General features: G+C 48.7%; 1 protein-coding gene across 1 annotated transcript in view; it reads left to right on the forward strand.

The window, feature by feature from the left end:
* Positions 1–15,621, forward strand: part of CELSR3 (cadherin EGF LAG seven-pass G-type receptor 3) — a 224,888-nt gene that overhangs the window by 159,740 nt on the left and 49,527 nt on the right. Inside the window, 2 exon segments of the mRNA XM_029597516.1 lie at positions 1,165–1,259; positions 2,131–2,340. Coding sequence (XP_029453376.1) covers positions 1,165–1,259; positions 2,131–2,340 — 305 coding nt within the window.

A 15,621-nucleotide genomic window follows, 5' to 3' on the forward strand; every position in this document is an offset into this window, starting at 1 on the left:
ATCTAACCCAGCCCCCAGCCCTACCTAAATCCCCCCCTACCTTTATTTTGTTATTTATGCCTGCCTCTGGCAGGTGTAACTTGCGCGTGCTGGCCAGCTGCCGGTGCACGATCCCCCAGCATGGCCGCTGTGCCGGAGGCCTCGGACCCGCGCCCGGACCGCCCCCAGACCTGTGACCCGCCCACACCCCCACCCCTTTTCCCGCCCCTTTTTCAAAGCCCCGGGACATACGCGCGTCCCGGGGCTTGCGCGCATCGCCGGGCCTGTGCAAAATAGGCTCGGCACGCGTAACCCCTCTGCGCGCGTAAATCCAGCCAATATGTATTACCTGCCTATCAACAATTCTGGTTGGGATAGAATAATAACAATCATAAAACAAGCAATAATAACTGCATCACAGTAGGCCATCCCTCTAAAAAAAAAACAACACAATACAGAGTTGCCAAGACTGATGTTAAAGTAATAAATGAGAGGAGAGGCCCTTCAGGGATATTTTTTGTCAGCAGCATTTTAAAGCAAAACAGAAAACAAATGAAATTTCATTTGTTTTTCTTTCATTTCATTTTCAAAATGAATTGAAACGAAAGAGAAAGTTTTGTTAGAATTTTCCATTTTGTTTTAAATGAATGCACATCCCTTGCTGATATTGGGAATGTGCTTTCATTGTAAAACAACAATGAATTAACATCTGTTGTGTTTCCTGTTATTTTTCATCTGAAATTACACAAAAAGCATTGAAATTTTGTTTTGTTTCATTCCAGTTGTTTAGCACTAAAACAATTTTGCACACATTAAACAAATAAAACAAAAATGAAAAAAACTCAAATAAATAGCAAATGAAAACCAAAATGAAACAAAAGTTTTTCTATATACACTGGTAGTTGGTGGTTAGTGGCAGTTTTAGTAGTGATGCTGATGGGAATTTTCTTGTGGGCAATATTGCTTCTGTGAGCAATGTTATGGGTGATGAATATATTGATCTAGTTGAGGCCACTTTTGTGGTTGTGGAAGGTATAGATTGAACAGAAGATGGGGAAGAAAATGATATCACCGTTAATAATGGAGGATATTGATAACAGTATGATAGTCAGCAGGAGTGCTGTGAAACAGTCGTCTGTCTTCTTGAAGTTTGAATCTCATTAAGCGGTTTTTTTCCTATTTCAGGTGCAGCATTTCGACACTGTGATGAGGAAAAGGGCTGGCTTGAACCTGACTTGTTCAACTGTACATCTCCACCCTTCACAGAGCTTTCAGCACTGGTAATCTCTCTTCCCTGTACTCTGTTTGCATTATTGTCTTGTTTCTTCAGTACTGAGGAAGCTTCCACATTATAGAGTGTATTTGCTCAAGTCCAGAGCAATATGAAACACGCACCACTTGTTGGCTGTTATATACACCCTATAAGTTCATTTCTTCTGAAATATTATTTGATTTTGTGCACTTCCCTAGCAATTGCACATTGGGATGGTAATTTTCAAACTGGCACACAGGCACACATATGTGCGCAAGTGTTGCCTGCGCCCAGAGACAGGGCTATTTTATAACGTGCACATGTATATGTGCGCGTGTCAGAGCCTGGCTGTGTGCACATGTGCGCCAAATGTTAAGTGGGCACATGCATGCGCACGCAAATGCTGCTTTTACCGTGTATACTGGGGGATGTTTAAAAGGGGCACGCACGGACGCTATTCCCAGTTTTATCAGTTCGCCCCCAGGTCGCCCAGTCGAGAGAGAGGTTTTCCAAACCCTTCTAGTTTGATATTCCCCAGTTAGCCTCCACCCTTAAAGCCCCACAGACCTGCCTATTTTTCTTTATTTGTTTTAACTTACATGTCGTCCATAGCAGAAGTAAAGTTAAGCGGCAGGCGGCCTTGGCGTGCGCTGATCGCGTATTTACGCGCACATCTCGGGCTCATGCCCTGAAATGTCCATGCCCAGCCCACGCCCATGTCCCTTCACTTTTTAAAAACTTTCTAGATGCGCGCACTGTCAGAGATACGTGCGTATCTCACCAGCTTTTAAAATCCACTCAGCATGTGTGAGCCCGACTTATTCGCTCAACCTCTAATTAATGCATGCGCCAAGCTTTTCAAATTCCCCTTTATACTAATGGATTTTTTCTGTTAAAAGCTGGAGAGCCTGGAAAAGAATGAGACAGAATTGAACACCATTGAAGCCAAGAAGTTGGCTTATCGTTTAAGTTCAGTGACTGACCAGATGGACCGCTATTTTGGTAACGATGTTCAGATCACGTACCGCTTGCTGTTACGCCTGATGGAGTTTGAGAGTAAGCAACGCGGCTTTGGGTTGACTGCCACTCAAGATGCCCATTTCACTGAGGTAAGTCTTGTACACAGAAGAAAAACTGGCGCTGAGTAATGGTTTTTCTAACATAAGGATTTGTTGATTCCACTCTTCTTGCCAAATTCCCAGATGATATGTTGAAGTAGAAACTGTCTGTCACGCATCCTGTTTAGTAGAAAGGTATCTAATTTTATTACAGCTGTCAGATAAATAAATCTATGTGTTTGGATATTTTACCCATCCCATTATGGAACACCGGGTATGAGTCACATCAAAACATTCATAGCAAAACAAACACACAACGACAAACAAAACCCCTTTCCCAGCTGCTGACCCAATCCCTATCACACTTCCATAGCTCCTAATGCCTAACTGGCTACAGGAAACAGAAAATGAAATTTTCTAGCTAAAGCACTTTTGTCAGGCAGAGTTTCCCAGGACCTCAAAACTTTTCACCAGAGTTACACATTCATGTTTTTTTGCCCTTATTTATACATTGATTTTCAAGCCTACTCTCCAGTTTTACATCTGTGTTATTCAGCTGTTTATAATGATCAGGAAAAGCATTCTTCCTTCTGCTATTCAGTGGGATAGATGGTAAATGTCACAGTAGAAATATCACATTTTTAATGATCTGACTAGTGCCTGGGATCTTTTAAACATTCATAAATTCTACCATAGGCACCTTTGAGTTTCTATGTTCTCCATCTGCTTTGTATATTAACTGAGGAAAGAGAACTTGTTCTTTGAACCAGTCTGTCCCTCTCCACTTGTTATCCCTTGCTCCTGTGTTTCTTTCTGTTGAGAATTGCTTTTGAGTCTCCTCAATGAAATGTTAAAGCCATGTGGTGCCTGGGCAGTGAGCTGTTCAGAGCAGGATAGGTTTATTACCGGAGTGTAAGCTAAGGAAGGTATGGGTACCAAAGGACTTTAAGTGGATTCAGTAGACCCTGATTTAGTTTGGAGAGCAAAAAGAGTAACAAGTGTTAAAAGCACGGAGATAACAACTAAAAAATTACTTGCAGCCAGTGAAAACTTTGTGCCATAGAACTATTAATGCAATAGATGTTAACAAACCAGAGGAGGTTTCCAGAACTGTTATCCTCATTTAACATACACAGCTTCAACTAAATGTTATAAGTTAAAGTCACACTACAAAAAAGCTCTGAAGTGTATCTAACCAATATCTCCACATTTAATATACACCCCTTTCCTGTCTTGCAGAGCAAACTTTAAAATCGATATACTTATATTTATGTTATTTTTATTTTTTATTTTTTATTATATCTATCAAAAATATCTATCAAAAATATTGCATCTGGTAGATGCACAGACAGGAAAGGGGTGTATATTATCTGTGGAGATATAAGTTAAAGTTAAACAGAAGTTGAGGGAATTATCTGAAATATCTCTTAACAAAACTTGCTATTAAAGGACTTTGACGTTTAGAAAGTGGAAAAGACCAGTCCTGGGTACTGCAATTTAGGTCATCATGCATGCAAGAATACATTTGTTCCACTAGCAGAATATTCTCATAAAGGCCAAATTTGTAGCAGCCTGCATAGGGTTGAAGTCTTAGGGGTAGATTTTTAAAGTTATGCGCAGGTGTAGATTTGTTTGTGCAACCCGGCGTGAACAAATCTACACCCGATTTTATAACATGCGCGCGCTACCGCGCGCATGTTATAAAATTCAGGGTCGGCGCGCACAGGGGGGTGCACAATTGTGCAACCTGCACGCACCGAGCCGAGCAGCCTGCCTCCGTTCCTTCCGAGGCCGCTCTGAAATCGGAGCGGCCTAGGAGGGAACTTTTTTTCTGGCCCCCCCCCACCTTCCCCCCCCCACCTTCCCCTCCTTAACCCACCCCCCCAGCCCTAACTAAATCCCCCCCCACCTTTGTTCAGAAAGTTACGCCTGCCCGAGGCAGGCGTAACTTGCGCGCGCCGGCCACCTGCCAGCGCGCCATTCCCTGGCTCGGGTGCTGGTTCGGAGGCCTCGGCCACGCCCCTGGGCTGGCACCTCGCCCATGGCCCCGCCCCCGGAATTCCCCCGAATGCTGCGCCGCCCCGACACGCCCCCAAGCAAAGCCATGGGACTTACACGCGTTCCAGGGCTTTGCGCATGCCGGCAGCCTATGCAACATAGGCACACCGGCGTGCAAGTCCCCTGCACGCGTAAATCCGGCTGGATTTACACGCGCAGGGCTTTTAAAATCTGCCCCTTAATGTACAAAGTACACATGGATTTCAGCCCTGATTTTCAAAGCAGGTTCATGCGTATCTTAACGCCACATAGACACTAGGGATGTGCATTCATTTTCAATGAAATAGACATTGGCAACGAAATTGTCTATTTCATCCTGTTTCGACAGCACCACAAAACGAAAAAAAAAAAGACAAAATTTCGTGAAAATTAGTATTTCATCTTAGTGCACACTAATGGACACTGGTGTAGATTTAAAAAAAACTGCGCCCGCGCGTACTTTTGTTCGCGCGACCGGCGCAAACAAAAGTACGCAGGATTTTAATAGATATGTGCATAGCCGCACATATCTTTTAAAATCCGGGGTTGGCGCGCGCAAGGCTGCACAACATTGGCAGCCTGCGCACGCCGAGCTGCACAGCCTGCCTCCGTTCCCTCCGAGGCCGCTTCGAAATCGGAGCGGCCTCGGAGGGAACTTTCCTTCTACCCCCGCACCTTCTCCTCCCTTTCCCTACCTAACCCACCCCCCCAGCCCTATCTAAACCCCCCTACCTTTGTTGGAAAAGTTACGCCTGCCTGAGGCAGGCGTAACCTGCATGCGCTGGCCCGGCTGGTGGCGCGCCATGTTCCGGTCCGGGGGCTGGCCTGGAGGCCGCGGCCATGCCCCAGGGCTGGAACCACGCCTGCGGCCCCACCCCAGAATGCCCCCAATGATGCGCCGGCTGCGACACACCCCCCAACACGCCTCCAACTCGCCCCCCCCAGGAAAGCCCCAGGACTTACGCACTTCCCGGGTCTTTGCGCGCGCCAGCAGCCTATGCAACATAGGCTCGGCGCGCGCAGGGGGAGCTTGGGGCAGGTTTTCGGGGGGTACGCGCGTATCTTACGCTCGTACCCCTTTGAAAATCTGCCCCTTAGTGCGCGCTAACATGAAAATAGCGTGCACTAAGTCCTGTTAGTGTGCACTAACTATAGTTTTCCAATCTATGTACTTAATGCGCACTAACATCTAGTTAGTGCGCACCAAAGTCCCATTAATGCACTACCTAGTTTTCCTAATTTCGTGCTTGATGTGTTGTATGGGTCTAAAGCATCACAGCAGTGGTACACAGGGGATACTGGAACATATGTAAATGGTACAGAATTTTTGGTTCTTTGCAATGTACTATCATATGGATAATTAACAGATGGGTGTGTTTAGATGCAATTCCCTAAATGTCTGGGGAATTTCAGCCCCGATTAAAAGAAACCAGATCCTGCAATTTGCTCACAGAAGGAAAGGGCAAAACACATCTAACCAACATGGAACACAAAAAGCTGAGGGGGGGGGGGGGGGGGGGGGGGACGACACACAACATTATTATGCTTCATATAACTCGATGAGTAGGAGGAGGTCTTTGTATTGACTGATAAAAATTTTCCACTCATGGTACACAGATCCCTCAAAGATCTTACTGGGAGATATGTTTTATTGGACTGTTCCCTACATTCTGTTCACTTTACCTTAGTCAATGTATATGACCCCAGTCAGGGCAATCTGAATTTTGTAAACCTTTGACCAATGTCATAGAGGGATATGGATCTGAAAAGTTAATGCTGGGAGGAGATTGGAACATTTGAATGAATCTGATGCTGGACAGATTATCCGGGCCGGGAACATCTTCTCAGTTGCCGCCCTATCACAAAGGCTTACTAGATACCTATCGACTGGCAGATCTTTGGCATCTAAAACATGGAGATAGTTCGATACTCCCTTGTGCAATCTCAGACCACAGCCCTGTGGAGATTGAAATTGACTTGCTTTGCTACCAGAAGCCTGGTTACTCATAGAGGCTTAATGCATCACTGTTAGGAGATAAAGAATTTCCTGAATTATTGAGAACTCTGAATTTGATGCTACTAATCTGGTGTCAGATTATACAACTTTGTTGCATTGGGAGACCTTTAAGGCTTGTCTTAGAGGTTAAATTATTAGCTATGCTAATCATCTACGTAGAGAGCATGATAAGCAGATTACAACATTAACTGTCACTATCTCGCGATTGGAAGACCTTCATAAACAGAATTGTTCTCATAAGACATAAAAAAAATTGGAGTTAGCTAGAAAGGAGTTACAAACTATAGAGTTAATAAGAATTGAAAGAGCCTTGTGTTTTACTAAGTTAAATTTCTATGAGCATAGGGATAAGCCTCCAGCATTTTTAGCATGTGCAGTGAAGAAGTAGTGTAAATTTCATATTGTTTCTCTTAAAACCTCGACAGGGACCATAACAGTTCACCCTGGAAAGATTGAATTCCTTTTCTTGCATTATTTCTCAAACCTGTTTTCTGATCCTACTGTGGCAGGGGAAGATAGTATACGGTACTTCATTTTCTCTCAGGTTTAAACTTGCCTATCTCGACACAGGCTCACCGGGTGTTCTAGCCACTCCAATTTCACTCAAGGAGATTCAGGACGCTATGCAGGCTTTCTCTGGGAGGACATGCCCTGGTCCTGATGATTGATTACCTTATAGATCTTTATAAGAAGCATTTGGTGTTGGATTCGTGGACCCTTGAGCCAGCTGGGACAGATGATGACACACCATGGGAAGGCCCACAGTGGATGTCGAAGCCGGGAGGTGGCACCGGGCAAGAGACCAGAGGGATCTTCACCACTGGAAGCCTGTGGTCCCCCCAGGAGGAGCCTGTGAGGACCCGAGCCACTTGGACTTATGTGCGGTCTCCTGTGGGCAGGGGTCTGAAGAGTGTCCTCGACTGCTGTGCGTGTTCGTCCAGGCCTTATGTCCCTATGTGGGCTTGACCTCTGTCCTCGATTGCTGTGCCTGTCCGTCCAGGCCTTATGTCCAGGCTTCCAGTGGTGAAATTCTGGTTGGCCTCCTGGATCCAGCTTCTCCTCTCTTCAATACTCTGGAACTCATCCTGGTAATCCAGATATTGTGGTGGAACTGCCACAGACATGGTCAGAAGTGGCACGCTGAGCCGAGGAATAGTCGCCAGGCAGGAGTCGAAACAGGACGGACTCCAAGATGCGATCTGGAGAGTATCCCAGTGTATGACTGGGGAGTGCTTCTGAAGCCAGGGCAAGCCCCAGATGATAAGGTGAATGTATCTCTCCAGTATGAGAAATGAGATCTCTTCAGCCTGTAGAAGACCAGTGCGTAGAATCAAGGGCTTGGTGCAGGTAGAACTGCTCCCCGGAAGGGGAGTACCGTGGATCGAAGATACTCGGAGTGGAGGAAGTCAGGGTTGGACCTCAAGCTGTAACTGCCGGACGAGATCCGTGAGGATGAAAGTCCCTCCTGCTCCAGAGTCGACCAAAGCCAGCATATCAAAAGTATCTCCGGGATAGATAATGGTAACCGGTATGGTGCATGGAGAGGCAGAACTTGTATTACCTAGGGTCAGCTCCCCGATAATCCCTAGGTCCTGGCGTTTCCCAGCCGCTCACCACATTGATCTAGGAAGTGCCCCTTGTTACCGCAGTATAGGCACAGGCCCTGGGCGCGGTGGCGCCTCCTCTCTTCTTGCGAGATCGGGCCACGCCCCAACTGCATGGGTTCTGCTCCTTGGGCGTTGGTGGAAGCAGAGGACGAGGGCACCGGCCGAGGAAACATCAAACTCGAATTACCGGTTCTATGGCCAGGCTTCCCCTCCCGGGACTGTTGTTGGATTCGGCGGTTGACCCTTCCTGCCAGGTCGATCAAACTGTCGAGCTCCTCTGGGAGGTCCCTTGCTGCTAATTTGTCCTTGAGACGTGAGGACATTCCTTCCAGGAATATGCTGTGGAGACTGTCATCCCTCCAGTCCAGTTCAGTGGCTAGTGTGCGGAACTCGACCGCATACTCTGCAAGGGAATGGGATCCTTGGCACAATTGGAGTAGTTCGGCAACTGCTGTGGACTTGCGGGTGGGCTCGTCAAAAATGTGTTGAAACGCCAACACGAACTGTTGCAGGCTTCCAAGGATGGGGTCATTACGTTCCCATACCAGGGAGGCCCAGGCCAGGGACTTCCCATCTAGCAAGGACACAATGTAACTGGTCTTCACCAGGTCCATCGGAAACTGAGAAGGCAGTAGAGTGAAACGTATATAGCACTCGTTGAGGAACCCACGGCACTGCTTCGCTTCCCCTGAGTATCTGGGTGGCACTGGCAGTTGGGTAGAGGTCGCAGTGTTATAATTAGTGAGGTTTGGGTAGACCCTTGGACACTGTGGCAGCTGACCATGCCCACGGCGGGGGGGGGGGGAAGTCCCGTGAGGGGCCACAGGCCAGGCTCACCTTGGGACACACAAACACAGAGATTGGGTGGCAGTGGTGAGCAGCAGAAGTAGCCCGGCTGGGCTAGTATCCCTCAGGCGCTGGAACAGTGACTCCTCCAGTAGCAGTGCTGTAGTAGAAAGAACTGAGAATAATGAGTACAGTTGAATATGCACAAAGCCCCAGTATGGAGAACCTCAGGCTAGGGAGAGCAGGCCCTCGAGGAGCGAGTACCTGATCCCTGAGAGCAGAGAGGCTTGAAGGTAATGTACTCACAGCGGTTCCATGTAGGAGATGGCACTAGGGCTGGAATGGAGGCAGGCCCTCGAGGAGCGAGTACCTGGTTCCAGGGAACATCTCTGAGGTGAAGATGGTAGTACTCACTGGCGTTGAAGATAACGAATCCTTTCAGGCAGAAGAGAAGGTAGGAGTAGGCAGGAGTCAGGGAACATGGGCCCTCGAGGAGCGAGTACCAGTTTCCTGATAGCGATCTGAAAAGCAAGTGAGGCCCCCGAGGAGCGGGTACCCCATTAGCGTTAAGAGTCCAATGGAAGATTGGAGAGGCAGAGTAGCTGGGTACGGAGAGCGAATTCCATCCGTAAGAATCCCCCATGCTAACTCAAAGGCTAGCAAACATTGTAGGCTTTAAATATCTGGGCAGCGTGACGTCATCACAGGGGGACTTCCCTGAGGTTCGCACCAAGTGGGAAATAAGAGTGAGGGCCGCACGGCGCGCACGCCCTAAGGTACCAGCGGAGCATGGCAGGATGCAGCGCCAAAGCTGGTTCGGGGACGCCGGAGAGGATGGCAGGCAGACGCCCAGCAGCCAGGCATCTTTCCATAGCGAGAGGAGATGCAAAGAAAGAAAGGTAGGCAGAGTGAAGCCGTCGGGAAAGGATGGTTGCAACACGCAGGACCAGAACTGGGCATGGAAACCATTGCTGGAGGTGCTGCCAAAGACGTGGCATCCAAACGGTTAGCCAGCCTCTCTACTGTCGCTGTCAGAACATCTAGGCAGTACTGCTGCTGTTGCAGCCGTTGGGCTATTCCGGGAACAGCCTAAAGGCCGGCTAGGTCCACCGGATCCATGGCCTTGCAAACTGTTGGATTCGTGGACCCTTGAGCCGGCTGGGACAGATGATGACGCACTGTGGGAAGGCCCACAGTGGATGTCAAAGCCAGGAGGCGGCACCAGGCAGGAGACCAGAGGGATCTTTACCACTGGAAGACCGAGGTCCCCCCAGGAGGAGCCCTTTGAGGACCCGGGCCGCTTGGACTTACGTTTGGTCTCCTGTGGGCAGGGGTCTGAAGAGGAGTTCCAGAGTATTGAAGACAGGAGTCGCTGGATCCAGGAGGCCAACCAGAACCTCACCACTGGAAGCCCACGGTCCCCCTGGGAGGAGCCCCTGAGGACCCGAGCCGCTTGGACTTAGGTGAGACCCCCTGGATGGTACAGGACAGGATACCGGAGAAAGAGCCGAAGTCAGAAGCCAGTGGACGAGCCGAAGTCAGAAGCCAGTGGACGAGCTGAAGTAAGAAGCCGAAGTCAGAAGCCGAAGTCAGGAACCAGGAACAGCAACTAGCAACTCTGGAAGAGAGAACCTCGTTGCAAGGCAAGGAGTGGAGCCAATTGGAGGGTTTAAGTACCCTGGGAGCATCTGATGTCACCTCAGGTTGCCAGAGAAGGTAGTTAGTGCAGTTAGTGTAACTGAGTTCAAAAGGTGTGGATAAGTTCTTGGAGGAGAAGTCCATTAATGGCTATTAATCAATTATTAGGACTGTGAATCGTTTTTTGACGATTTAAAATATCGTCCGATATATTTTAAATCGTCAAAAATCGTTAGAGCCACGATACAATAACAATTCCCCCGATTTATCGTCAAAAAATCGTAAATCAGGGGAAGGGGGAGGGGAAGGGGGAGGGCGGGAAAACCGGCACACTAAAACAACCCTAAAACCCACCCCGACCCTTTAAAATAAATCCCCCACCCTCCCGAACCCCCCCAAAATGCCTTAAATTACCTGGGGTCCAGAGGAAGGGTCCCGGTGTGATCTTTTACTCTCGGACCTCGGACCTCCATGCGTTGTAGAAAGAAAATGGCGCCGGCGCTACCTTTGACCTGTCATATGACAGGCCGGCGCCATTTTGTTTTTTTGTCCCCCGACGTCAGGAGTGTAGGAGATCGCTCCCGGACCCCCGCTGGACCCCCAGGGACTTTTGGCCAGCTTGGGGGGGCCTCCTGACCCCCACAAGACTTGCCAAAAGTCCAGCGGGGGTCCGTAACGACCTCCTGCAGTCGAATCGTGTTGCCGAATGGCCGGCGCCATTTTGCGCAAAATGGCGCCGGCCATACGGCAACACGAATCGACTGCCGGCGCCATTTTGTTTTTTTGTCCCCCGACGTCAGGAGTGTAGGAGATCGCTCCCGGACCCCCGCTGGACCCCCAGGGACTTTTGGCCAGCTTGGGGGGCCTCCTGACCCCCACAAGACTTGCCAAAAGTCCAGCGGGGGTCCGGAACGACCTCCTGCAGTCGATTCGTGTTGCCGTATGGCCGGTGCCATTTTGCGCAAAATGGCGCCGGCCATTCGGCAACACGATTCGACTGCAGGAGGTCATTCCGGACCCCCGCTGGACTTTTGGCAAGTCTTGTGGGGGTCAGGAGGCCCCCCCAAGCTGGCCAAAAGTCCCTGGGGGTCCAGCGGGGGTCCGGGAGCGATCTCCTACACTCCTGACGTCGGGGGACAAAAAAACAAAATGGCGCCGGCCTGTCATATGACAGGTCAAAGGTAGCGCCGGCGCCATTTTCTTTCTACAACACACGGAGGTCCGAGGTCCGAGAGTAAAAGATCACACCGGGACCCTTCCTCTGGACCCCAGGTAATTTAAGGCATTTTGGGGGGGTTCGGGAGGGTGGGGGATTTATTTTAAAGGGTCGGGGTGGGTTTTAGGGTTGTTTTAGTGTGCCGGTTTTCCCGCCCTCCCCCCCCACTGGACCCCAGGTAATTTAAGGCATTTTGGGGGGGTTCGGGAGGGTGGGGGGATTTATTTTAAAGGGTCGGGGTGGGTTTTAGAGATGTTTTAGTGTGCCGGTTTTCGATTTACACGATTTACACGATATTTAAAAAACCCAAGTCTGCCAGGTAATCTATCACCTTGCGCCAGAATCTATGAACCATGGGGCACGTCCAAAAGACATGGGAAAGAGTGCCCACGGTCCCCTGGCATCTGGAACACAGAGGGGAGGGGGCAATTTTCAATTTGTGGGCCAACTGAGGAGATACATAGGCTCTGCTCAGAAATTTAAACTGCATCTCCCAAAAGTACATGTTCTTTGAGATCCTGGCGATACGCCTAAAACATATGCGTAAAATAAAACTATTAAGACAAAAATCCCCGTCTCTATTCCAGCGTGTCACAAGGCTGGAGCAAACATCAACCTCCGACCTCTTTCTGAGCGCCTTATAGTAGTTTGAAAGGGAAGGGATGCGAGCGCTGGCAAAGTGGAATATGCTGTCCAACGACTGGAACTGGGCCAGTCCCTTAGTCACCCCAGGCAGCGCGTGTACATAGTGGCGGACCTGCAGGTATGGGAAGACTTGGTTAGCCCCCAGATGATAAAGAGTGCGAAAGTCCGAAAATGGCATAAACACCCCCTCTGAAGTCCACAAATGACCCAAATGCGTGATACCTCCCTTTTCCCATCTCCGAAACATAGCGGATTGGGAGCCTGAGGGGAACTCGGCATTCCCCCGAATTGGAAGGAAGTAGGCGCAAATCGTGGAGACTTGCAGGAGTTTTGCGAGGCGTATCCAGGTCTGTCGTAGGGGACGAATGAGCGCCGTATGACTCACGAACGACGGGAGGTGGCTGGAATCCGCCTGCACCACATAAGAAGGGGCCAGCGGGAACATGAGGGCCCGGTCCACAGACAGGGAAGCGTAATGGGAGGTCCCTACGAGCCAATTACGAAGAACCCTCAGGTTGCAGGCCAAGTTGTAGCGGGCTAAATCAGGCACCCCCATACCCCCCGTCCCCCAAGTATTCTTTAGCCACTGTAATGGGAGTCGGGCCCTGCCGCCCCGCCACAAGAATCTACGCAGTGTACTCTCAAATGCATCGAGATCCTTCCGTCTAATCAGCAAAGGTAAATTTTGTAAAAGGTACAGCCATTTCGGAAGCACGGTCATCTTAAACAACGAGACACGTCCCGCTGGCAGACTTGGTAGATGTGGTGTTGCCTGTCTCTCCCATGTGGTTTTTATTTGGCTGCATCTCCCCAATTAGAGTTCGAGATCCTGGTTCACGCCTGCTGCTACAGAAGGCGAGCCTAGTGGGGAAGAAAACTATTTTGCTGGCTTGGAGGTCCCCGCACGCCCCATCCTATTGGACTTGGCGGAACCTGCTCCATGCGATGATGACGATGGAAAACATGGCGGTGCGAGACTCTTCAGGTCGGCGACGGCTATTCCTACATACTTGGAATTCGTACATTCAACAACTTCCCCACCGCGCACGGAGTCTTGTGTTGAATGACTAGGGGCTGCGCACACTCACCCACTCGGACATTTTTGGCTGCTTCCGGGACGTGCCCTTTTCCAATTGTCTACTTTTTTTCGTGAACTCTACAGGGGGGGAGGGGGGGTTGGGGAGGGGTGTTGCTGTATTTGTAACCGGGGGAAAATGTTGGGGAGGGATCAGATACCACCCTCCCTATTGATGTTGTTTGATGCTTGTTTTTTTTGAAAAACCCAATAAAAATTGTTTATACAAAAAAAAAAAAAAAAAAAAAAACCCAAACTGCGACGATCCGATTCCCTCCCCCTCCCAGCCGAAATCGATCGTTAAGACGATCGATCACATGATTCACATCTCTATCAATTATACTTAGGGAATAGCCACTGCTATTAATTGCATCAGTAGCATGGGTTCTTCTTAGTGTTTGGGTAATTGCCAGGTTCTTGTGGCCTGGTTTTTGGCCTCTGTTGGAAACAGGATGCTGGGCTTGATGGACCCTTGGTCTGTCCCAGCATGGCAATTTCTTATGTTCTTATGTTTACTTTCCCGCGCTGGCCCCTTTAAATGTTGAGCCCCTGCGTGCGCGTCTAGGGGGCGGGGCCAGCCACGGAGCATCGGCAGCGTCTCCCTCGAGGAGGGAGTGCCGCAGCAGGAGCCAGGCAGGCCCGTACAGGGCAAAAAGACGTCGCAGCGGCCCGGACCGTCCCCAAGATAGGTGGAGGGACCGGGGCACGGCCCGGGACCGCAACATTTGGTAGCTCTAGGCCCTTTCCATCGTCTTCTCTTTAACGCTGCAAGGGAGGAAGGGTCTTTCCAGGGCGATCTGGGGGATGCTCACATATCTTTAATACATAAAAAAGGGAAAGATATGGAGGATTGTGGCTCATATAGGTCAATCTCATTGTTAAGCTCACATCTGAAGATACTAGCCAAGGTTCTCTGGCTTCAACTGGAGGTGGTTTTACCTTTACTAATACAAAGTGATCAAACAGGTTTTATGCACAGGAGACTATCGACAGCCAATACCAAGATGTTGTTTAATATTTTGCACTTGGGCAAGGGACATGGAGTGACTGGCCTGGTGGTCTCCCTAGATGCAGAAAAGGCATTCATTGGCTATCTTGACCATTCTTATATGCAGTCCTGAGGAATGCTAAATCACCAGAGAGATATATAGCATGGATCCAAGCAACGTATTCTAAACCTACAATGCATCTTTTGATCAGAGTTCAGTCATTTTTTGTTCACATCTCCCATGATATATGTTGGGGTGACCCTTTTCTCTGTAGCTGTTTGACTTGGTGATAGAGAATCTTGTGGTAGACATCCATCAAGATCCTCAAATACATGGGCTGGGATTGGAATAGTGGGATCATAAAGTTTCTTTATACATGGATGACATTCTGTTTTTCTTGACCAACTTGCGTAACTCCTGTCCACGGCTGATGCATTTGTTACAGCAGAATGGCCAATTAGTGGGTTATAAAGTGAATCGGGATAAATCAGAGCTATTTCCACTGACTCCCAAGTTTTCCATCCCAGCCTGCTTTTCGGCTTTCCGAGTGATGTGAGAGGGGTTTCAGTACTTGAGTATTTACATTCCTAATCCTTTTCAAGATCTGTACTCTAGTAATTATGAGAGTCTTATTACTAAGATTTGACAGGATTTGGCAACATGGGTGGACTTGCCCGACTCCTGGGCAGGGCGTCTTAATTTATTGAAAATGAGTGCTCTCCCAAAGCTGCTTTATTTGTTTAAGCACATTCCCTGTGGTGTTCCTGCTAAAATGTTTGATGAGCCACATAGTGTCATTGCTAAGTTTATATGGCACAATAGAAAACCTAAGATACATTTAAGCCAACGCTGGCTTCCAAAATCGCAGGGGAGTATGACCCTTCCTAATCTTAGAATACATTAATGGGCATCGAGACTAATTTGTTTAAAAGCTTGGTTAGGGCATTCAGTGTGAACCATGTTTACCATTGGAGAAGGTGCAGTGGGATATAGCAGATTTATCTGTGCTATCATTCTTATCACCCTCTTCCCCAGTGAGGAGACGGGTAACTCGTAAGAGCCCTATATTTGCTCACACTTTGAGTGTATGGCGGCAGGTCATGAATTTTCTAGGAAGAGATAGCAAAGTTCTTTCACTGGTAGCGCCTGCTTACTGTAATCCTTTATTTTCTGGCCTTAATTTTATGCCAGTCTTGAAAGCCTGGAGAGATAGTGGTTTTTATTGTCGTTTTCAGTTGTGGGAGGAGGGAAAGTTTCAGACCTTTGCTTTGCAAGAGAGGAATTTGAGTTTCCTGCAAGAGACTATACTCATTATTTGTAGC

This window comes from Rhinatrema bivittatum, chromosome 4 (genome assembly GCF_901001135.1).
Source record: "Rhinatrema bivittatum chromosome 4, aRhiBiv1.1, whole genome shotgun sequence".
Taxonomy (NCBI): domain Eukaryota; kingdom Metazoa; phylum Chordata; class Amphibia; order Gymnophiona; family Rhinatrematidae; genus Rhinatrema; species Rhinatrema bivittatum.